This window comes from Trachypithecus francoisi, unplaced genomic scaffold (assembly GCF_009764315.1).
Source record: "Trachypithecus francoisi isolate TF-2019V2 unplaced genomic scaffold, Tfra_2.0 Lachesis_group6, whole genome shotgun sequence".
NCBI lineage: Eukaryota > Metazoa > Chordata > Mammalia > Primates > Cercopithecidae > Trachypithecus > Trachypithecus francoisi.
The window spans coordinates 119,995,707-120,019,378 of NW_022681471.1; the positions used below are offsets into that span (position 1 = coordinate 119,995,707).

The 23,672-nt window shown below is 40.8% G+C and overlaps 1 protein-coding gene across 4 annotated transcripts; it reads left to right on the top strand.

Moving 5' to 3' along the window:
• Nucleotides 1-1,711: 1,711 nt before the first annotated feature.
• On the top strand, nt 1,712-19,194 carry PIGA (phosphatidylinositol glycan anchor biosynthesis class A). 4 transcript variants are annotated; one of them, XM_033201130.1, is made up of 8 exons: nt 1,744-1,815; nt 4,387-4,453; nt 5,330-6,106; nt 6,796-6,843; nt 11,600-11,732; nt 12,508-12,640; nt 12,789-12,995; nt 17,268-19,194. In XM_033201130.1, the coding sequence occupies exons 3-8, from the start codon at nt 5,392-5,394 to the stop codon at nt 17,532-17,534; spliced, it is 1,503 nt and encodes a 500-aa protein (XP_033057021.1). In that variant the 5' UTR covers nt 1,744-1,815; nt 4,387-4,453; nt 5,330-5,391; the 3' UTR covers nt 17,535-19,194. The 4 variants fall into 4 exon arrangements, with proteins under 4 accessions (XP_033057020.1, XP_033057022.1, XP_033057021.1 ...); XM_033201129.1 differs by lacking the exon at nt 4,387-4,453 and having other exon boundaries at nt 1,712-1,815; XM_033201131.1 differs by lacking the exons at nt 4,387-4,453; nt 6,796-6,843 and having other exon boundaries at nt 1,712-1,815.
• Nucleotides 19,195-23,672: the final 4,478 nt, after the last annotated feature.

Consider the following 23,672-nt stretch of genomic DNA (forward strand, 5'->3'; position numbering starts at 1 on the left):
TCTGACTATTGGTAACATGTATAGGAAAAGCTAGAAAAAATAAAAAGCTGTTGAAACACAGGGACTATGCTTAATATTCCTTGTATTCCCCACAAGGCCTTTTACAGAGCAGACACTCAGTAAACGTTTGATGATAAAAATAAGAAATATTTGTTATATTTTGAAAAAAGATTCATGGTGGAATTTCAAGTGTGGATTGTGATCAGAACTACGACAGGGGCAAACCAGGGGCTCAATAAATGAGGCTTAACCCTCATTTATACCTTCCAGGATTTCTACCCCCCTCTTTGTCTTAAAACCTATTACAAAAATGAAAAGGAGACCAAAGTAATGCTGTACCTATCTGGTAGTGTCGCTGTTATCTGTGAAACCAACTACAAATTATAAAGCTTAATTAAGTGTCCTTGAATCTTCATCATTGTAATTCTCCCATGCTTCATCAATATCAACACAGGGCAAAGTATCTATTGCTACTCTTGCCTTACTCATCAACTCATTAATTCGATTCAAATCCCACAACTAAAATGCTCTTTCAATGATGTTATTGCACTGTAATTTGTATAAGGTACACTCCATGAAATACTTTCAATACATTTTATTGGGCATCTAATATGTGTCAGGGAGTGTGCTGATATTGGGTAAAGAAATTCATGTATTAAACTAAAACTTACTGAACATCTATTACCAAGAACAGATCCTGCCTCAGCTTACTATCTGGCAGAGAAGGCAGACATTTAACAAGCAAATACAATTTCCAGTTTTCAGAAAGAAGTCCATGTGAGATCTCAAGAGACAAGTAATCAAGGATCAGGGTGAGGAGGGAGAATGCAATCAGCAAACAACTTGAATATCATCTGATAAATGTTATACCAGCACATGGTCAAAGTACTATTAACATTAAAAAGTGAGAGTACTTCATTCTCTAGAGGCTTGAGGAAAGCATCAGAAAGGAGCTGACATTTTCAGGGATGAATAGGCTTACACTAAGCTTAATAAAATGGGTGCCAGTAATGGTGGCGGTGATGGTGCTCAGAAAGGAATTTGTTCTCGAAAACGCACGTATGGCAGGGATGGGGGACTCCAAGTACCAGCTGTGACGCATGGATGACCATCACACCACTCTCACTGATTCTTTAGCTTCCTGGTCAAGCACCATCATAACTAGTTGAACCAGTTCGAGTGGAAGTTGATACTTCAGATCAGACCTCATATGTTTCCCCCAGAGTGTAGAGTTGCCATATAAATAACAAGATGTCTAGTTAAATTTACATGTCAGATAAAAAACGAATAATTGTGTAGTGAAATCCCCAATATTTGGTACATGCTTGTATTAAACATCATTTGTGCTTTATTTGAAATTGAAACTTCATATTTCATCTGTTTTGACTTTTTGTGTATTTTTATTTGCTACATCTGGCAAACGTCCCAGAGCGGTAAGAATGGGCACGTTTCTGCCGTGGCACAGCTGATTACAAACAAAAGGTCTCTCCAGTCAGCAGCAAGCGGTGAGAGAACTGGCGTCCAGAATAGAGACGCTGTAATCAGGTAACCAGGAAACCAGGGTGGTGCACCCACCCTACCGACGGCAGCTTCTAGGAGACGGGCGCAGGCGCGCGCTGACGTTGCAGGCCGCGCTTAAGGGTGGGGACGACAGAGCGTCGCTCTCGGACGTGACCTCAGCGCCTCTTTGTGATTGGTTACCTAGGGGGCGCGGCGCTTGGGCGCGGACGCCTAGATTGGTGCTGAGGGGCAGCAGGGAGGGACTCAGGCTGTAGCCGCGGGAGGTCCGGACACTGGCGGCCATGGAACTAACCGGTGAGTACGCGTCTCGCCGCCCGTCTCTAGCGCTCTGGGCCGCTTTTGGATGGGGCTGTTCTGCGCCCGTGGGCTCGTGGCGGGTGGTGGAGGGGTTGTAGCCGACCCGGCTCGAAGCGCGGAAGTTGGGTCGGAGGGTCTCCAGAGAAGGTTGGGTCAGAGGGTGCGTTTAGGACGGTTCCTTGGCTCAGGCGGGTGGGTCGAGGGACTGGGGTCTCCGGAACCCCGGGCCTGATACCCACGTCCACTCTCTAGCTGTTTTCCTTCTCTCTTTGGGCCTGGCCAGTCTCCGCCATGAACCCAGCAGGGTCGTTGTCTGAGCAGGGTCATCCCCTCCTTGGCCCGAGCGTTTCCCCAGCGACCTCTCAGGGAATCAGGGAGTGAAGCTCAGACAGTGCCCAGGAATTGTCGGTGGAAGTACCATTCTCTTGACCCACAACTCTTGCCAAGTCTCCCTAAGGTTCTTAAGGAACCGCTACTGCTAATGATTGCCCGGGACTCGTTGGCCGTGGTCGAGAATTTTACGGTAACGTCTTCTTTGCCACTTTAAGTGGCTGGGTGGGAACGTTGGACAAATGACTCAACTTGTCTGGCTTCTCATTTATAAAGCGAGAGAGGTATTCACTAGAACTCCAAGCCTCATTTCGGCTTTAAAAGCTAAGATTTTGCGATTGTGCAGCATATTGAACTTTTATGTCAGAGATGTTGGAGTGAAAACCTGGTGAAAGTGGGCAGACTCCTCACAGAACGTTGCAGGCTGACGACAAAATTTTAAATGATATTACTTGGTTCATTACTCACTGTTTTTGCTATCGTCCATCTTTTAAAACTAGTAGAACTGTAAGTTCGGGTTTAGGTGACCACAGTAAGAAAATGTTAGTTAAACCACCTAAAAGTACAAACTTGGGGATTTCGATATTTGGTAATATTGAATCTTAATTAGTAAATTCAGGTCAACAAACACTTCTGGAGTCTTTCTGAGAGTGTATTTAAAATGTAGATGAGGCCGGGCACGGTGGCTCACACCTGTAATCCCAGCACTTTGGGAGACCGAGGCTGGTGGATCACCTGAGGTCAGGGGTTCGAGACCAGCCTGGCCAACATGATGAAACCCCGTCTCTATTAAAAATACAAAAATTAGCTGGGTGTTGTGGTGTGCGCCTGTAATTCCAGCTACTCGGAAGGCTGAAGTTGGAGAATCGCTTGAACTCGGGAGGCAGAGGCTGCAGTGAGCCAAGATCGCTCCACTACACACACACACCAGCCTGGGCAACAGTGAGACTCCCTCTCAAAAAAAAAAAAAAGGTAGATGAATTTGTTGGAGAGAATAGACAGTTAAGCCTTTGCACATAGAGTTAATTGGCATTTTCTGAGTTTGCAGGTGAAACCGGAAACTCGGAGCGTTAGGATGGTTTCTCGTTGTATAGTTGTGTTTTCTGGAGCCTTGGAAATCTTATTTGTAAAGCTGAGGAAGATTTTGACTAGATATCCAAGATTCTTTTTAGCTTCAGATGTCTAAGAATGTATATAGTACTAAATATTGAGTGGGCGTTTCACATTAATAAGGCTTTAGGGGACCCCTGAGATAAACATTTCGCACTTTAAATGGAGAAAATGGTCCCAGATACAGCCCATCTCTAGTTTAGCCTTTATCTGTAGACACCACACTGAAGGGAGGGACACTCATTGAGTTTGAAAGGCCTGCATAACGGAAAGAAAAGTTTAAAAACTGAAGGGAGCAGTTAGATAATCACCCTCTTTGGTTTTTGTGTTTTTGTTTTTTGTGTTTTTGTTTTTGTTTTGTTTTGTTTTGTTTGAGACGGAGTCTCGCTCTGTCACCCGGCTGGAGTGCAGTGGTGTGATCTTGGCTCACTGCAACCTCCGCCTCCCGGGTTCAAGCGATTCTCCTGCCTCAGCCTCCCGAGTAGCTAGGACCACAGGCAGGCACCACCATGCCCACCTAATTTTTGTATTTTTAATAGAGATGGGGTTTTGTCATGTTGGCCGGGCTGGTCTTGAACTCCTGACCTCAGGTGATCCACCCACCTCGGCCTCCCAAAGTGCTAGGATTACAGGCGTGAGCCACCACACCCAGCCTAGATAATCACCCTTTTTGAATAAGGAAGGAGAACATGTGGATTGTTTGCAGCATGTGCTCTGGTGACATTTGAAAAAGGTGCTCTCAAAGATAGTTAGAGCTCCAGGTGTGTTTTAGTGTAAACCACACAGGTAATACTAGCAAAACTTTATGAGATTAATTGAATTAGTGGCTAAGCTCTACAGCAGGGGTTGGCAAACTTTTGTAGAGGACCAGATGGTAAATATTTTCAACTCTGTGGGTCATATGGTCCCTGTTGCAACTACTCTGCTCTTGTAGCACAAAGGTAGCCATTCACATAAATGAATGGGCACACCTATGATCCTATAAAACTTTACAAAAACAGGCAGTGGACCGGTATAACTGAGTTTGAATCCTGGCCTGTTTTAGTTGTCTGTTATTTTTTACCGAACCACCCCAAGACTTAATGATGTAAAACAACAGCCATTTTGTTATTTTTCATGATACTGCAGTGAGCTAGGCTCAGCTGAGTGGTTCTGTTGGTCTTGCCGGTGGCCACTAGGAGGCTGCATTTAGCTGGTAAGTTGGCTGGATGACTGGGCCTCTGGCTCTTTCCATGTAGTCTCAGAGCTCTTCTTTCTCCATATTGTCGTCTCTTCCTTGCCCCTCTAGCACAGTAGATGGATTTCTTACATGTTGGCTTAGGATATCTAAGAGTGCACAAGTGAAAACCACCACAGCTTGGAAACCACCACACCTTTTTTAGGCTGAGGCCAAAAATTTGCACATCACTTTCACTACCTCCTATGGGCTAAACCAGGTCCAAATGCAAGGGAAAGGGACTTTAATATAGAAGGGCATAAATACGAGGAGACATGACCACTAATGAAACAGACTGCTACGTTGTGTTACCTCTAAGCACTGAGTAACTGAACAAATTTCTTAACCCCTTTAAGCTTTAGACTTTCCATTTTTAAGATGGAGTTGATAACTCATGGAGTTTTGGTGAGGCTGCAATAAGATATAGAAGACTTTTAGCATGTAGTGGCTGATGTATAGTGGCCATTTAATAAGTATTAATACAAGCTGGTAAAGTGTAAGAGTAAAGGGGAAATATGTAAACCTGTGTGTTTGTATGTATATATATATACTTAATTATTGGAAGAGACTGGTTTGTTGGGGACCATGATATGTTGTGGTGTAACAAACTTACTATTTAAAGTTAACATATAGCAGTGTTTTTAGGACAAAATTAAGACATTGTAGAACCTAGTTTTGTTGTATGTAAATGCCAAGCAAGTAAACGTCAAATGAGTACATTGATGATATGCTTTGTTTTTAATTTTGGGGAAAACTAACAAATTTACATTAACATTAAAACAGTATCTATATCTGGATTTGTAATAGGAATGTGTTTTGTTTCTGAGCTGAGATCCTGTTTTTACTCTTTTTCAGGTGATAGAGGACACATCTCTTAACTGGGTTGCTCTAAGAACTGATGCCTAAACCATCTCAGTATGGCCTGTAGAGGAGCAACTGGGGATGGTCACCATGCTTCAGCTACACCCTCTCGGGTTAGCCCTGGAAGTCTTTCCACATGTAGAACCCATGCCCATAATGTATGCATGGTATCTGACTTTTTCTACCCAAATATGGGAGGCGTGGAAAGCCACATTTACCAGCTCTCACAGTGCCTGATTGAAAGAGGGCATAAGGTTATAATTGTCACCCATGCTTATGGAAATCGAAAAGGCATCCGTTACCTCACTAATGGCCTCAAAGTCTATTACTTGCCTCTGAAAGTCATGTACAACCAGTCTACAGCCACGACCCTCTTTCACAGTCTGCCATTGCTCAGGTACATATTCGTTCGGGAGAGAGTCACGATAATCCATTCACATAGTTCTTTTTCTGCCATGGCCCATGATGCTCTCTTCCACGCCAAGACAATGGGGCTTCAGACAGTCTTCACGGATCATTCCCTTTTTGGATTTGCTGATGTCAGCTCGGTGCTTACAAACAAGCTTCTAACCGTGTCTCTTTGTGATACAAACCACATCATTTGTGTGTCTTATACTAGTAAGGAAAATACTGTACTAAGAGCAGCACTGAATCCTGAAATAGTGTCCGTCATTCCTAATGCTGTAGATCCTACTGACTTCACTCCAGACCCATTTAGAAGGCATGATAGTATAACTATTGTTGTTGTCAGCAGACTTGTTTACAGAAAAGGTAATGAAATGATAGCTATAATTGCATTGTAGACTTTTTTCCCTGTAGAAAGCTGTTGAATACTTGTATGTAATGATTGTTTGGCTTTTCATTTTGTTTTATGGTTTTATAATGCTATAAATTATAGCAAAGAAAGTTCTAATATTGGTTTATATATCCAAGAAGAGAGATTTTCAGGATGGTGGTGAATGCTGTCCCCCAACCTTTGATGTTTTAATGGTTACTAAAAATAAGAACAATAACCTGATGCTGTTACATTTCAGGTCTTTTTAAAAATAAAAACAGCCCTGCACATGTGGTAAAGAAGTAAAGGGCAGGCCGGGCGCGGTGGCTCACGCCTGTAATCCCAGCACTTTGGGAGGCTGAGGTGGGCGGATCACGAGGTCAGGAGACTGAGACCATCCTGGCTAACATGGTGAAACCCCGTCTCTACTAAAAACACAAAAAATTAGCAGGGCGTGGTGGTGGCGCCTGTAGTCCCAGCTACTTGGGAGGCTGAGGCAGGAGAATGGTGTGAACCTGGGAGGCGGAGTTTGCAGTGAGCCGAGATCGCGCTACTGCACTCCAGCCTGGGTGACAGAATGAGACTCCATCTCAAAAAAAAAAAAAAAAAAAGAAGAAGAGTAAAGGGCAGAGGTCACAGATGGCTTTTTTCTTCTGATTGCCAAAGTAATGTCTTTTCATTGCAGATATTTTGGAAACTAAGAAAAGCACAAAGATGAAAACTAAAATCAGCGGTAACTGTATTATTCAGAGATACCCTAATGAATATTTTGATTTATAGCTTTCCTGTCTTTTTTATGTGTACGTACATATACTGAAAATCAGTGAGTGGGCTTCCTCTGCACATTACTGTATTGTAGCTTGCTTGTTTCATTTCATCATGTATAAGACATTAATAACATATTGGCAGGTAAGTGATGAAGAAAAGGGGATTAGATGTCCCGGGATCAGATGATGGGTCTGTCCTGCTGTGTGATTGAGGACAAGTTGCTTAACATCTCTAAGTCTCAGTTTTTTTCATTTGTGTAATTTAAGCAACATTGGGAATCTCGGAAGGGTTCAGTGATAGTTCCTATAAACTATTAGCCTAGTTTGTAGCTATCCACTATTATCAAGGAGGTTTTTTGGGTTTTGTTTTTGAGATGGAGTCTCGCACTGTCACCCCCTGGGCTGGAGCGCAGTGGCGCAATCTCGGCTCACTGCAACCTCTGCCTCCCAGGTTCAAGCGATTCTCCTCCTTTATCCTCCCAAGTAGCTGGGATTACAGGCGCCCACCACCACGCCCAGCTAATTTTTTGTATTTTTAGTAGAGACAGGGTTTCACTGTGTTGGCCAGGCTGGTCTCAAACTCCTGGCCTCGTGATCCACCTGCCTCGGCCTCCCAGAATGCTGGGATCACAGGCATGGGCCACTGCGCCTGGCCAAGGAGGCTGTTTTTTGTACCTCCACAGCACTTAATGGACACTGCAGTTGAATGTGTGGAGGCTTGTTTACTAAAAGTCTGACACAGTCTGGTTATAAAAAACAGTGTCTTCTGAGTGCTATTTGAAAACCTGTCCACTAATCAAAAGTGTCATTTATAGTAGGTAATCATTAAAAAAAAATACATAAATACATACTCCCTTAATATTTAATATTTGAATTTAACTGAAAATATTAATACACACTGAGTTGCCAGTAGTTTGATGTAGGACTGCCGGCTTTGAGTGCTGGGCCATTGGTTTCAGCTGCATCTTGTACACTCCCTTTCACAAAACATAATCTACCATTGCTACTTTGAGTTTCTTTTGAGTGGGGTCAGAACTTAAAGGCATATGAACTGATATGCTTCAGGAATTTTAATTTGTTTTCAGTTTTATATGGTAGTTTAGGACACCCCTCATCTGCCAAGAACTTTTTTCTGTGACTTTCCTTTATTGGATTTTTCAAACTGTTCAGCTTAGTTTTTGTAGAAACTCAATTTTTGTCAGTTTATGTGATATTGAATTAAATTACTCAACACGATGACAAGTACAACTGACATCAAACAGATGTGTGAACAAACACAACTGATTCTTGATAAGCACTGAACTCAGTGGTGTGCCAGTGTGCTAGGGAGTGGCCTAAAATCTAGATGTGGGCCTTGGTCAGTTTACGTTTGGAATGGAGAACCTTGATTGACCCAGCAGTCCATTTAACTGGAGGTTGGCAAGGAAACTTGGCCTGAACTTCATTTTCTGGTTTGAAGGCAATGACATGCTTTCATTCTTTAATCAGGGACGTGTGAACCGACTGGCATTCTGTATTCTGAATTCCTCTTGGGACATTAGTGATGTGTTTTTTGTAACTTAGGAAATGTACCTGATTTATTTTTTAACCAAATAGCATATCTTCTTGAGATAGCTAGCTAAGAAAGAGTATGGCGCATGTGTGATCAAGAATCAGCAAAATTAACTACCCATACAAAGATTAAACCTGTTACCTTTACTTCTCTAATGTGATATTTTAACCAGCTGAGGTAACCACCAATGGAGTGATGGTATGGTCTTTCCTGTACTCAATTCAGTAACTGAACAGATATTTATCGAACCCTCTCCAGATGCCAGGCACCCTGCAGAAAGTAACATTCTTAGAAGGAACAGCCATACCTGTAGCCCAAGAATGAGTAGTTCTATTAACGGTCCATTCCTTATCAACAAATTAATTTCCTCAGGAGTTTATTGGACCAGATAACAAAGTCCCCACTAGAATGTCTTAAGTGAGAGAGAGGATAAATCAAAGTTTTCCCTATCCAGGCTTTTTGGCTGCCTTTTTCCTGAGCCTCCTCTTCCAAGTCTGTTTTGCTCTTAGTCAGGATTTGCCAGCACTGTGCATGTGTAGGCACGCTCGCCCGCTTCCTTCTGTCGTGGTAATGACAACCTACATTTGTATTCTGCAGTTGATACAGCCTGTTCGTGGTATAATACCTCATTTGACCCTCCCAACAACTGTAGGGTAGATGTTATCTACATGAAATTGAGTCTCAGAGAGGGTAAGTAATTCACCCAGGTTACACAGTAAGTAACAGAGATGACACATGTGAGTCCAGCTTTTCTTGAGCTAAGGTCTCCTCTTCCTCTACCATGCCCAGCCACTCATATCCTAGGTATAGATCAGAAGGTTCTTAAAAATATTGTTAGACTGAGCTTTAAAAGCAGTTTGAATCAGAGATTTTCATTGTCTGTTTTCACATGGCAGTCGAAAGTCTCTAGGTTCCATTGCGTTACACCCTTCTTAGAGGCTCCAGAATAAATTTTTTATAGTGGTGGGGAAAAGCCTTTATTCTTAGAATAAGAATATAGATCACTGGTAATAGTAATCAGTTCCATTTCTTATGAGATAGTTGTCAGGAGTAAATGACATAATGAATTTAAAGTATATTGCCTGTCACAGCAGGCACTCAGTTCCTGTTAGCTATTATCATTTATGACTAGTGCTCTATGTTGTTTTTTATTTGTTTGAAGAATGGGCTCTTAACCTTGTATGAGAAAGAAAAGGGTGGCTCAAGCCTGTAATCCCAGCACTTTGGGAGGCCGAGACGGGCGGATCACGAGGTCAGGAGATCGAGACCATCCTGGCTAATACGGTGAAACCCTGTCTCTACTTAAAAAAATACAAAAACTAGCCGGGCGACGAGGCGGGCGCCTGTAGTCCCAGCTACTCGGGAGGCTGAGGCAGGAGAATGGCGTAAACCCGGGAGGCGGAGCTTGCAGTGAGCTGAGATCCGGCCACTGCACTCCAGCCTGGGTGGCAGAGCAAGACTCCGTCTCAAAAAAAAAAAAAAAAGAGGCCGGGCGCGGTGGCTCAAGCCTGTAATCCCAGCACTTTGGGGGCCGAGACGGGCGGATCACGAGGTCAGGAGATCGAGACCATCCTGGCTAACACGGTGAAACCCCGTCTCTACTAAAAAATACAAAAACTAGCCGGCGAGGTGGCGGGCGCCTGTAGTCCCAGCTACGTGGGAGGCTGAGGCAGGAGAATGGCGTGAACCCAGGAGGCGGAGCTTGCAGTAAGCTGAGATCCGGCCACTGCACTCCAGCCTGGGCGGCAGAGCGAGACTCCGGCTCAAAAAAAAAAAAAAAAAAGAAAAGGGTGAGGAGGAAAATGGATTGAAGGAATTGTAGATGACTAAATGTTAAAAGTCATTAACTACCTTCTGGTTTATCTAGAAATCCAATTGAGTGATTTGGTAGTAGACATGAAACAAGATAGCTATGATTTTAATGAGAAGCCTTCATATTCAGAAAAGCTGTGTGGGATTTTTGATACATATAATAATTGTTGGAAAGTACTAGCAGAGTTTACTTAATGAATTCTACTTTGTATTATTTCATAAAAATGACCCTATATATATGTGTGTGTGTGTATATGTCATATATATATATGTGTGTGTGTGTGTGTATATATATATATATGGCATTTCTCCTGTCATCTATTTTATAACTGATCTGCCTATTTGGGGTGGAAGATTAATGTAAGAAATACAATTCTTATGTGTGTGTGCATTTTTAAAATTAGTAAACTTAGCTCTAGGTGGATTATTTTATATTTACTTTTGAATATGTACGATTTGTAATTGTTAGTGAACAGTGAACTAGATTCTCAAATAGTGTTGACATTGTTGTGACTTTGGATAGCCACTCACTTTTTCAGACTAATAGGGCACAATTTACTTTATTGTTTTCTGTTACCTGAAATTGTGTTTATATATTATAAGAAAATCATTTTGGAGAAGAAAGGAACCAAGATGCATTCTTTCGTTCTACAGACTGTAGTGATCTAACAGTTCATGCCCTGCCGCCTTCATTTACCCCCATTCCAGGAAAGTGGGCTATAGCTGGTTTGAACTTAAATTTTGCTGATAATGTAGTGTTCACTGCAAAATTCTCTGTACCAGCCACGTTTTAAACAAAGTGGAGGCAGCAGTTAGATTTCGTTGCTTAGCCTTTTCCTATGGCAGTAGGTGGAATCACAGACTGATAGAATCTTATAGCTGAAAGAGACTTTAGGTACATAGGAATCTTTATGGATCATAAAACTTTCCCACGATCAATGGGCTTGCTGGTAAAAAAGCTGGGACAAGACCCAGATCTCCAATCAGCTGCCTGCTCTGGAGAAAATGAACTCAAACCTTAACCACCTTAAATTTACCTCTTTTAGAAGTATGCAATGTGTAAACACAAGTGAATAACTTAAAGAATAGTCTGTTGAGATGAAACAGAATAGGCCATATTTTGGGTGTGTGGAAGGTAATGCATGTCAAGGTCTACATCTTCAAGAATTGTAACTCTTGGGGGACCACTGCCAGTTTGCGAACAATTCCACTCTCCTGGGAAAGGTTTAAGAGAGTTTCTCTCCTTTATGGAGTGCGTAGCTAATACTTTTCAAAATGAGTGGATTTCTCAGTAGTTCTGGTGAATTTTTTTTAAGTTTAAATATTAATATCTCCAACATTCAAATTTATATTTTCAGGGATCGATTTGCTTAGTGGTATAATACCTGAACTCTGTCAGAAATATCCAGATTTAAATTTCATAATTGGAGGAGAGGGACCAAAGAGAATCATTTTGGAAGAAGTTCGGGAAAGATACCAGCTGCATGACAGGTATTGATGAATTTCATGTTGTCTTGAGGGAGAAGATGTCAATTATCTCTATTTGGTTTTAACTGCATGCCTACCTTAGGTGTGTTGCTTCTCCTACATGTAATTGGTATACATATAATTGATATAAATCTAATGCAAGGACTTTTCAAAATTTTTATATAAAATAGGAAACCTAGTTGAAGAATTCACAATTTTATTTTTTCCATTAGCCCAATATTATTTGACTTTGAGGGGCCATTGTTGGAGGCACCATGAAAGGCACAAAAAACAACTGCTTTAACTGGAAGCGTTTTCAGATTTCCAGGCCATACTGTATAGTGATTTAAGTAATAGGGCTCAAGTCATGTAAATTGCTCTGCACATACAGATTTGGACAGGTCTCTTCCTCAATAACCACACAACACAAGGCATGTACATGTAAAGCGTCAATTTTAATAAAAGGGCCATTTTCCTGTTTAGAAATGGCACTTTAACATTTTAATTATCAAAGTTTATTCATATGATTACATACAAACTAGTTTTGGAGAAGATAAAGTTTGATATGTGTAGCAGAAGTTTGAAATAATGTTCGCTGTATGAGTTTTAACCCAACTGCTTTATAAGGCTGTTTCTATTAGATCAATGTTTGGTGATACTAATCTTTTGAGGTGGAAAACATTAGCAGCAATAAGAATTTAAGTGTAATATAAATAGCAGACTTGGTTTATAAACTAAGTTTCTTTTGTAGCATGAGTTTTCACTCCCTTCTTTCTTCCCCTCTCATTTGAAAAATCAGGGTGCGTCTTTTGGGAGCTTTAGAACATAAGGATGTTAGAGATGTCTTAGTTCAAGGACATATTTTTCTTAATACCTCCCTTACTGAAGCATTCTGCATGGCAATCGTGGAAGCAGCCAGTTGTGGTTTACAGGTAAAAAGCTTTGAGGGCATTCATGGTTGGGATTTCTCTATATTTTGAAAAATAATGAGACACATTTCATAATAATGTTTTAACTGGTTTTGTTGATCTTCCTGAGGCATGATTATGGTGGAGCATGCATTCTTTCTTTCTTTTTAAGATTGTAAGTACCAGAGTTGGTGGAATTCCGGAGGTGCTTCCAGAAGACCTTATTATTTTATGTGAGCCTTCAGTAAAATCTTTGTGTGAAGGATTGGAAAAGGCTGTTTTGCAACTGAAGTCAGGGACATTGCTGACTCCAGAAAACATCCATAACATAGTAAAGACTTTCTACACCTGGAGGAATGTTGCGGAAAGAACTGAAAAGGTATGTCACATGCTGAGAAAAGATTGTGTCTGAACTCTTACTTGATATTTCACATACACATTTGCTTTTTCTTACATAGAAGTTTACCATTTCTATTCTATTGCTTAAGTTGATGAAACCTCTTCCAGATGAAAAGAAACAGATTTGGTACACTTACCGGGCTAAGTGTCTAGTCAAGTTATTGCGTTTGATGTTTGAAAATAGCGGTAATACAGTCTGGCCCCCTCATTAAAATGGGCATTGCCGGGCGCGGTGGCTCAAGCCTGTAATCCCAGCACTTTGGGAGGCCGAGACGGGCGAATCACGAGGTCAGGAGATCGAGACTATCCTGGCTAATACGGTGAAACCCCGTCTCTACTTAAAAATACAAAAAACTAGCCGGGCGACGAGGCAGGCGCCTGTAGTCCCAGCTACTCGGGAGGCTGAGGCAGGAGAATGGCGTAAACCCGGGAGGCGGAGCTTGCAGTGAGCTGAGATCTGGCCACTGCACTCCAGTCTGGGTGGCAGAGCAAGACTCCGTCTCAAAAAAAAAAAAAAAAAAAAAAAAAATGGGCATAAAGAAGTTACAAAATGTTCTAAAAGTCACAATGAATAGAGACAAGATGAGTGTTAAATCTACTCTTAGATATTTTCTTGAAGCTGTTGATAATTCTAAAAGCAAACAGCTCTTTTAGGAAATGCATGGTTTTGCTGATTGCAGCAACTTTATAACTTGTGAATATTTTATTCAGGCTACTTCCTAAACCTCTTGTAGCCCTTTTGCTAACTACTGTGATTTTCTCCAGGAAAAGGATTTTTGCATCTTTGGGCTGATTGAGAACATAGTAAGTTAGAATTCAAAATGTACGTGACAAAAGTGGGAAAAATCACAAATGAAAAGCAGCAACAGAGAATTGACGAGTATAGGAAATAGATTAACACCCTTAGGTAGGAGATTACAGTTGTGGGAAATGCTTCCTGAATTTGAATTAGGGACTACTTTTATTCTCAGTTTCATCCTTTACATCCTTTTCATGATGTTCTCTGCCTCATGCCTCTTATTACCACGTAACAAGCTGAACAGAAACAACTCAGCTTCTTAGTATGTAGAAATTGTAAACCGGAAAGATAACCAGGTGGAACATGGAGAAGGTAGTAGTTTAGACTAATGCTACCAACGTGATATTCAGTGGAACAATGAGTTTTTAACCTAGAGTAGATAGCAAGTTGGAGCTGAGGAGAATAGCTCTTTACTGTAAGGCTTTCTTACTTGGTTTGAATGATGAATTCCAGTGTATAAGATGAACTCATTTGAATGGAAGTTCTAAAAACTTATCTCTAAAAATTGTCTTATACGTTTTCCATTGAAACATGAGATATTTGCAACAGTCAAGCATTTTTGACTGAAGCATTTTGAGACATTCTGACCTTCTACAAGTCTTGTACTATCTCCCCCATATGAAACATGGAATGTTGGAGTGTAGTGCTTACCTGTTGAGGAGTGCATGTCAAAGTCCCTGGGCAGCCTTTTCAGACTCTCTCTACTCCATCTTGATGTCCCCCTGCCTCCCCAACCACTCCCTATATTCCAGTGTTATCCTTTAGGAGCAGAGATAGAATTGGGGATATAATTGGCAGGGATATTTGGTTAGACAGGTTATTTTGATGATACCATCCTGATCTCCACTCCCTTTGAGAACCACGACACTGTAAGTTGCGACTTGGCCTTCTTGATGGACATCATATAAACTTCAGAAGCCTGAGCCACTGTAGGTAATAAGTTAACAGGGAAAGAACTATGGTGACGGTTTGTCAGTATATATTAAAGGGGTTAATTGGGATTTTTTTGGTAACCACATTTTTCTTTTAGTTATACTTAAAGTAATAGTACAGCATCTGTATTTTTTTACTTCTATGGTAATTTATAGTACACTTTTAGAAAAAGTAAATCCTTGCCTATAATTGATTGTCATTGCTAACATTCTCTTCATAGTAGTAAATTGTTATTTTATCACTTAAAACTGTAAGTAGATTAATTGACCTGAAATAAAGCTGGACAAAAAAGTCAGTTTGTAGTTACTCTTTTAACCCTATGACATTTTAATTCATTTCAATTCCTCCTTCTTAGTTTAACTGTGCTATTTAGAAAATCGATCATGAAATAAATTTGGAGTTCATGTTGTAAACATACTTTTTCAATTGCAATTCACCAGTCTCAGCATAATTCTCAACATAATTCTTATTAAAATGTTTGTATTCAGGACGTCCTCAGGGTAAAAGAGCTGGATGAAAACATGCCATACCTTTCAAGGGCTGTTGACCTGTACAACATGCACTGCATGTTATAACTTTCTTGAGTTCAAAAGGAGACGGTTTACAGGTCTGATATATGAGACTAAACAGAAGTAATACTCAAATTACAAAATATGAATGTTGGCCCATTTGATGTGTTCTGAACACGTATGTTTAAAGATCTTTGTTTTTTGATATTTTAGAGCTTAGTACTTACCGGTGTTTTAAAAAGCATGCCACCTTTTGAGAAATGTCTGTTCGTATCCTTTGTCCACTTTTTGATGGGGTTGTTTGCTTTTTTCTTGAAAATTTGATTGAGTTCTTTGTAGGTTCTGGATATTAGCCCTTTGTCAGATGAGTAGATTGCAAAAATTTTCTCCCATTCTGTAGGTTGCCTGTTCACTCTGATGGTAGTTTCTTTTGCTGTGCAGAAGCTCTTTCGTTTAATTAGATCCCATTTGTCAATTTTGGCTTTTGCTGCCGTTGCTTTTGGTGTTTTAGACATGAAGTCCTTGCCCATGCCTATGTCCTGAATGGTACTAGCTCATCATCACTGGCCATCAGAGAGATGCAAATCAAAACCACAATGAGATACCATCTCACACCAGTTAGAATGGCAATCATTAAAAAGTCAGGAAACAACAGGTGCTGGAGAGGATGTGGAGAAATAGGAACACTTTTACACTGTTGGTGGGATTGTAAACTAGTTCAACCATTATGGAAAACAGTATGGCAATTCCTCAAGGATCTAGAACTAGATGTACCATATGACCCAGCCATCCCACTACTGGGTATATACCCAAAGGATTATAAATCATGCTGCTATAAAGACACATGCACACGCATGTTCATTGCGGCACTATTCACAATAGCAAAGGCTTGGAATCAACCCAGATGTCCATCAGTGACAGACTGGATTAAGAAAATGTGGCACATATACACCATGGAATACTATGCAGCCATAAAAAAGGATCAGTTTGCGTCCTTTCCATGGATGCAGCTGGAAACCATCATTCTTAGCAAACTATCACAAGAACAGAAAACCATGCACCGCATGTTCTCACTCATAGGTGGGAACTGAACAATGAGATCACTTGGACTCGGGAAGGGGAACATCACACACCGGGGCCTATCATGGGGAGGGGGGAGGGGGGAGGGATTGCATTGAGAGTTATACCTGATATAAATGACGAATTGATGGGTGCTGACGAGTTGATGGGTGCAACACACCAACATGGCACAAGTATACATATGTAACAAACCTGCACGTTATGCACATGTACCCTAGAACTTAAAGTATAATAATAAAAAAAAAAAGCATGCCACCTACTTGCTCAGCAAAAAACGTTATTTCATTTGTCAACGTTTGACCTGTAGTATCTGCTGAAATTTCCCCCATCTCTTTATCTTCTTTTATTTGAAATCCATGAAATGCCTCTGTATGTCCTCACCATCCATGCTCAGCAACATGTACAGCCTCATGTGGCTGTTGAAAGAGGAGCCTCTGTGTTCCCAGAAGTATGCTAGATTGTAGCTCTCTGCTCGTGGTTGATGTCTGCCAGATGCCGGTGAGAGCATCTCAGCTTAGTCAAGGAATCTTCAAAGGCAAATCCTGCTTCAGTACTGCTGAATTAAATATTGACCCTACAGTGGTGACCCCAAAAGCTGTTCAGACTTTGCGGGACTTTGGAATTCTAGTAGTTGGCTAAAATTGATGGTGACTCCCTAGGGGAGAGGAACTGTGGCTTATTCTTTGTATCACACAGCCTCTAGCCTGGTGTCTTGCCCAGAATAAGTACCCAGTAAGTTTTGAATCAAATGGCAATAATTATCGTGATTAAGTTCATTAAGGATATCATTACTATGACAACAACAAAACACAAGCAACTTTTGTTTGTATTTGTTTATAAAATGTTCCTGTAGGATCTGGTCATTGTTTATCATGGGACAGGTGATGGGGTGATGGGTGAAAGTGCTCACACTTGGCTTCTCTCCCTCTAGGTATATGACCGGGTATCAATGGAAGCAGTGTTGCCAATGGACAAACGACTGGACAGACTTATTTCTCACTGCGGCCCAGTAACAGGCCACATCTTTGCTTTGTTGGCAGTTTTCAACTTCCTCTTCCTCATTTTCTTGAGATGGATGATTCCAGATTCTATCATTGATATTGCAGTAGATGCCACTGGGCCACAGGGTGCCTGGACTAATAACTATTCTCACAGTAAAAGAGAGGGTGAGAATAATGAGATATCTAAAACCAGGTAGAAGAAAGCCTAGATTGTAAGATTTTAAACATTTCTAATAGTTCTATTAAGACTATGGAAAATAACCTTGCTTTTGGGGGTTTTGTTTTTTAGAGTTAATTTAGTAAGTTATGCTACCTCTATATCATTCAATATTTTCTGTTGAGGAAAGATTAAAAAGTTATGCAATTCCTGAGTGTAGAAACTTCTTGCACTTATTTAAAAATTAGGAGAGAACATTTAAGCCACTCAGGTATGAAATTTTTCAGACTACTGAAATCCCTGTAGCAGAGATGTTTTAACATTATATTTTGAGAGCTTTGGGTGCTGAAGGGCCAAACGTTTTCTGGGCATTTTTTGGCCAGTTTTTAATGTTACACCATTAGACACTCACCAGATGTTTACAAGTTTTCTTTAGGGAACTACAATTATATGAACTGTTTTATATCATGTTCATATACATTTATTAGAAATCTAAATCACATCTTTAAACATTAGATTCACTCAGTAGGTGTTACATATAGTTAACAGGTTCCTTGAGTAAGATAGTCCATTAGTTACCAGCACATTTTGAACCCCTGCTCTGTGCAGAATGTTGAACTAGATGTTTCCCGCCATTAAGGACCAGGGGTGCATTGACTCTTTGTTTACCATTCAAATGGCTTACTTCATCATAATCATTGTTGATATGAGATAAATATCCAACATGCCAAAAATGCTCATGCCAGTTAATGCCGGGAAAAAAATCGCCAACACACTACTCGTACCTGTTGTATGCATTCTCCTAGGTAGGGCCTTCATCTTCAGTTGTGTTTATGAAGATATTTTGTGCTTTTTAAATACTGGGGACCGATATCACTGTTGATAGTGCAGAGAAACCCTCCACATTTTTCAGTGCATATTTGAGTTTTCTATAAATGCCTTCGTGTTTTCTGAGCAGAATGTATGAGGTGTGCCATCCCAAAACCAGCTGCTACCCTGTCCTTTTAATGTAAGTCACTCCCTTTCACTGTGGCCTCGCTGATGTCTGATAAGTATTGTCAGTGTGCAAAAAGCTTTACTTCAGAATGTTTTATTTATAGCAAACCGAGCTGAAAATTTTAGCAACAGTCTTTGTGGTTGGATGTTATTAACTGTAATTGTTGTTGCCCAGAGCCATGGGTTTTTTAACCCCAAATTATCCACATGGTGTGTATTATCAATTCTTTGAACTCTTAAGGTTTTTGTGAGAAAAGGACTGTGAATTCAAAACAGTGAGGCACTTGTGGGTGCACTACATAGATTCTGACAGTGTTGTGATACTGTAGAGGATTTTTAAAAATGACAACATTCACAAAATTTGTTACTTTTTAAAAAATAACATGCCTATTACCTGGTTGCACTGATATAAAAGAAATATATTTGTGTTTTGTTTGTACTAAAATGCAAAAGCAAGAGTGCAGTTTTTGAAATCTAGAAGTTAGGGGTACTTTTGTTGGAGAAAAATGGACTGATCTAAACCATTCAGGCTTACTGGGATTTTTATGCATAAAAACTCACATTTATAAACATGAAATAAACAGTGCCAATATTCATAGTAAAGTGAGAAACTATAATATTTGGCTATTATTCTATTCAACAGGTTTTAGATGCACGCCACCATTTTTTCCTTATATTTTTGCTTGAGTTTTTAAAATTGTCATTTAATTCTTTTTTTTTTTTGAGACGGAGACTCGCTCTGTCGCCCAGGCTGGAGTGCAGTGGCCCGATCTCAGCTCACTGCAAGCTCCGCCTCCCGGGTTCCCGCCATTCTCCTGCCTCAGCCTCCGGAGTAGGTGGGACTACAGGCGCCCGCCACAGTTTTTTGTATTTTTTTAGTAGAGACGGGGTTTCACCGTATTAGCCAGGATGGTCTCGATCTCCTGACCTCGTGATCCGCCCGTCTCGGCCTCCCAAAGTGCTGGGATTACAGGCTTGAGCCACCGCGCCCGGCCTTAATTCTTAAATTGTCATTTATTTGAGATGGAAATAAGATCTAAAGTTAGTTGCCTTTGCCTGTAAGACATGTAATTTGCAAATTACTACTCTTAACAAACGGAAGTAAATTTATTTTACGTAAATCTTAATTTTCAACCTTCCTGGATACCTTAATTGTAACTGTCAGTGTTGCACTGGTCGGTATGTAGAAACACATTGCTCTACCCTGCTACTTACGTTGATTTTAAAGTGAATTTACAGTGATGAGGAATTTGTGAGAACTATATTGTATTTCTTTTGATGTTTCAAAAGGTTGCCTATGAAAAACTGATTTGTTAAAACATGCTACATGTCCAAAAATAAAGACCAGAATGACATTTTGCTAATTTTCTGAGTTTGTCTTATTTTATGACCAGACTATTATTTACTAGTGGAACAGGCTATCCCTGCCCCCGACACAGTCTTTTCCAATGCAATTTGGATGTGTTGCTTGGTCTATGAGTAAAACAAGAAATACCCTTTGGGCGATGAATTACTCTGTCATTTTTTGTTTCTAGAATATCTTCTCTCTCTTACTCATGGAATAGCAAGTTCAATTGTGCCTTTGTTTCCTTACCCAAATAAGCCCTTGTTTTTCACTGCCCTAGCGTTATCATGTGAGACGAAAATATCTACAACCTGTATTGCGTATGTGAGCTACATATTTATGCTTTCTACTTTGCCCAACACAAATTCGTAAACTTTCTTAAAACATTATGAGACTTGTGATTTTCTTTTTTGTTTTTTTTTGTTTTTCCAGCTCATCAGCTATTGTTAGTGTATTTTCATTTATTTACTTATTTATTTATTTATTTATTTTTGAGACAGAGTTTCACTCTTGTTGCCCAGGCTGGAGTGCAGTGGCGTGATCCCGGCTAACTGCAACCTCTGCCTCCCGGGTTCAATGATTCTCCCGCCTCAACCTCCTGAGTAGCTGGGATTACAGGCGCCCACCACCACACAGGCTAACTTTAGTGTTTTTAGGAGAGATGGGGGTTTCACCATTTTGGCCAGGTTGATCTCGAAGTCCTGACCTCGTGATCTGCTGTTAGTGTATTTTATGTGTGGCCCAAGGCAATTCTTCCAATGTGACCTGGAGAAGCCAAAAGATTGGATATCCCTGATTTAGTTTCTCCCACCCCTTTTGTGGGAAGCAGTGGAAAGCAGTCACCTATGTTTATGTTTTGATTTATCTTACGCCAAAACTTATTTTTGGCAAAGTCAGGGTAGTATAGGTCTGTGTTTACTTTTGTGAAGTATTTTTAAAGCCTCTTTATCCATCTCTGCATTCCCAAATGAATGTGGCTAGATGTTAAATTGTATCCTGTGGCTGGATTTTTTAATATAAAATTATGAAAAAGTTCTATGTAGAATTTGATTTGTAGCCTATAGTACTTGGGGGAATTGATTTTACTTTATCCTTTATCATTTCTATTTGGGTATGGCTCAGTGGTTCTCAACTGGGGTTTGGGGGGGACAATTTTGTTTCCCAGGGGACATCCGGCAATGTGTGGTTGTTACTACTAGATGGGGGTGGGGCATTGGCATCAAGTGAGTAGAGGTCAGGGTTGCTGCTAAGCATTCCACAATGCTCTGGGCCATCCCCCACAACAGATATATCTGTCCCAAAATGTCAATAGTGCTGAGGCTGAGAAACCTTGGTGCTGTTGATTATTTCATCCGTGAAAGACAGCATGAATCAACTGTCCTTGTGTATCAGTAGCCTTTTATGCCCATCTCAAATGTAATGTTCAAATATAGTAAAGATGGCCTTTCCAGGAGTGGTGGCTCACGCCTGTAATCCCAGCACTTTGGGAGGCCGAGGCGGGCGGATCATGAGGTCAGGAGATCGAGACCATCCTGGCTAACACAGTGAAACCCTGTCTCTACTAAAAATACAAAAAATTAGCCGGGCGTGGTGGCGGGCACCTGTAGTCCCAGCTACTTGGGAGGCTGAGGCAGGAGAATGGCATGAACCTGGGAGGCGGAGCTTGCAGTGAGCTAAGATCCACTGCACTCCAGCCTGGGCGACAGAGCGAGACTCTGTCTCAAAAAAAAAAAAGATGGTCTCTCGGAAATAGTATAGACATCCATTTGAACCTTAAAAAAGTTGAGCTTCTCATGGCCAACTTTTTTGGCGTGTAAAACATTGGACAGCCATGTTTTAAATGAAAAAACCAAAACAAGATTGAATAATGTTAAAGAACAATATACATTACTGGTCTGACATGACTAAATGATTGTGTACTTAGAGTATAATTGAAGAAAGAGATACATGAAAAGGACTGAAAGAGTTGTATTCATGTATTTTCATACACTGGCATTCTACCAGGTAATATAAGCTCAGTGAAGTAAATCTTATGTTAGTATCCGTTCCTTGAGGGTTAAGACAACTCAAGGTCTTTATAGTGCTCTGATACACTGAAATCGATGAGCTGTAGTGGTTCAAGGTTGTATTCTTACATGTCAGCTTTTTAATGTAGTGAAACAGTTCTTAACCAGGCAGTCATTCTAATTTGCGTGCATGCTAGGAGAAATTCCCATATTTTTGCATAAAGCATTCGTTAAGATTTATTAGGCCGCTGGTATAACTATATTTTGGCTTGTCTTTTCAATTGATTTTAGAAATTTACAAAATCTAACATAGCCAAGAATGAAGGCAGAGGCCTAGAGTGATGAGGAAAACTAAAAATAAACCCATTTCACTTCTGTTGGCCAGCTGATAAGAGAAAATTGCCCAGCTAGAGAAGGTTGATTCATGAAATATTTGGGTACTTCATCCAGAACCTAGGGCATCTCTTTCGTCCATTTCACTATGACTTTTCCATGATGAAGGATAGCCCACATTTTTCAGAAATGGGCACCACCTTTACCAATGCTTGAAATGCAAGTGAATGATCAGGAGGGAACCTTGCCGTGGGACCTTGTGCCAGATGGAACTACCATGGCGAGTAGTCTGATGCTTCTAGTGTGACACTTTTACTTGGAGAGGCATCCAAGGTAGGCCTTTTATTAAATAAAGGCTTGACCAGGTGCAGTGGCTCACGCCTGTAATTCTAGCACTTTGGGAGGCCAAGGTGGGCAGATCACCTGAGGTCAGGGGTTTGAGACCAGCCTGGCCAACATGGCGAAACCTCGTCTCTACTAAAAATACGAACATTATCCAGGCGTGGTGACGCAAGCCTATAATCCCAGCTTCTCGGGAGGCTGAGGCAGGAGAATTGCTTGAACCCAGGAGGTAGAGGTTGCAGTGAGCCGAGATCGCACCACTGCACTCCAGCCTGGGCAACAGAATAAGACTCCATCTTAAAACTAAATAAAGTACATACAGCTTTAGGGTAAATTGTCTTTTTTTTCTTTTGAGATGGAATCTTGCTTTTGTCACCCAGTCTGGAGTGCAGTGGTGCGATCTTGGCTCACTGCAACCTCTGCCTCCCAGGTTCAAGCAATTCTCCTGCCTCAGCCTCCTGAGTAGCTGGGATTACAGGCGCCTGCCACGATGCCCGGCTAATTTTTGTACTTTCAGTAGAGACGGGGGTTTCGTCATGTTGGCCAGGCTGGTCTCGAACTCCTGACCTCAAGTGATCCGCCTGCTTCAGCCTCCCAAAGTGCTGGGAAAACAGGAGTGAACCACCACGCCCGACCAGGTAAATGGTCTTTTTTAACTGGTCATATTTTAGATTTGGACTTAATCCTCTATAAACTTCAGAATTAAGAGAAAATGAAATGCCCCAGGGAGTAGTACTTCCCACTTAGAACACAGAGCATATTTGCACTGTTTTTGTATGTCAAATAACTTGCTTTGTTTCTATGGAAGCTGAGAAGTTTCTATCTTTCCAACCCTGCTTTCTAACATAAAATAGGAAACAGGGGTTTAGGAGTATAAAATGTTTGGATATGAATCTTATTTGTTAGATAGTACTGAGTTGTGTAGTTCTAGAACTATTGGATGTTTCTGGTTAGAAGGAAGTTTCTTTAGTTTATTTAACACTGCTGTGGAGTCAGCACATGCAGTCGCCAAATCAGTTAGATTAGAACCTACAAACTGAGTTCTCGGTAACAGGAGCACTGAGTGCTAGAAGGTTTAAAATAGATGTCATATGATACCAATTATAACTCAGTGAAATTTTACAGTCCTAGGACCCTATACGGAGCATAAGCCAAA

What these genes read in the sequence shown, in the direction of transcription:
- PIGA (XM_033201129.1), top strand. Translation starts at nt 5,392, where the DNA reads ATGGCCTGTAGAGGAGCAACTGGGGATGGTCACCATGCTTCAGCTACA. An exon ending in CAGACTTGTTTACAGAAAAG is followed by an intron (nt 6,107 to 6,795) that starts GTAATGAAATGA and finishes TTTTCATTGCAG; the next exon opens with ATATTTTGGAAACTAAGAAA. An exon ending in AGATACCAGCTGCATGACAG is followed by an intron (nt 11,733 to 12,507) that starts GTATTGATGAAT and finishes TTGAAAAATCAG; the next exon opens with GGTGCGTCTTTTGGGAGCTT.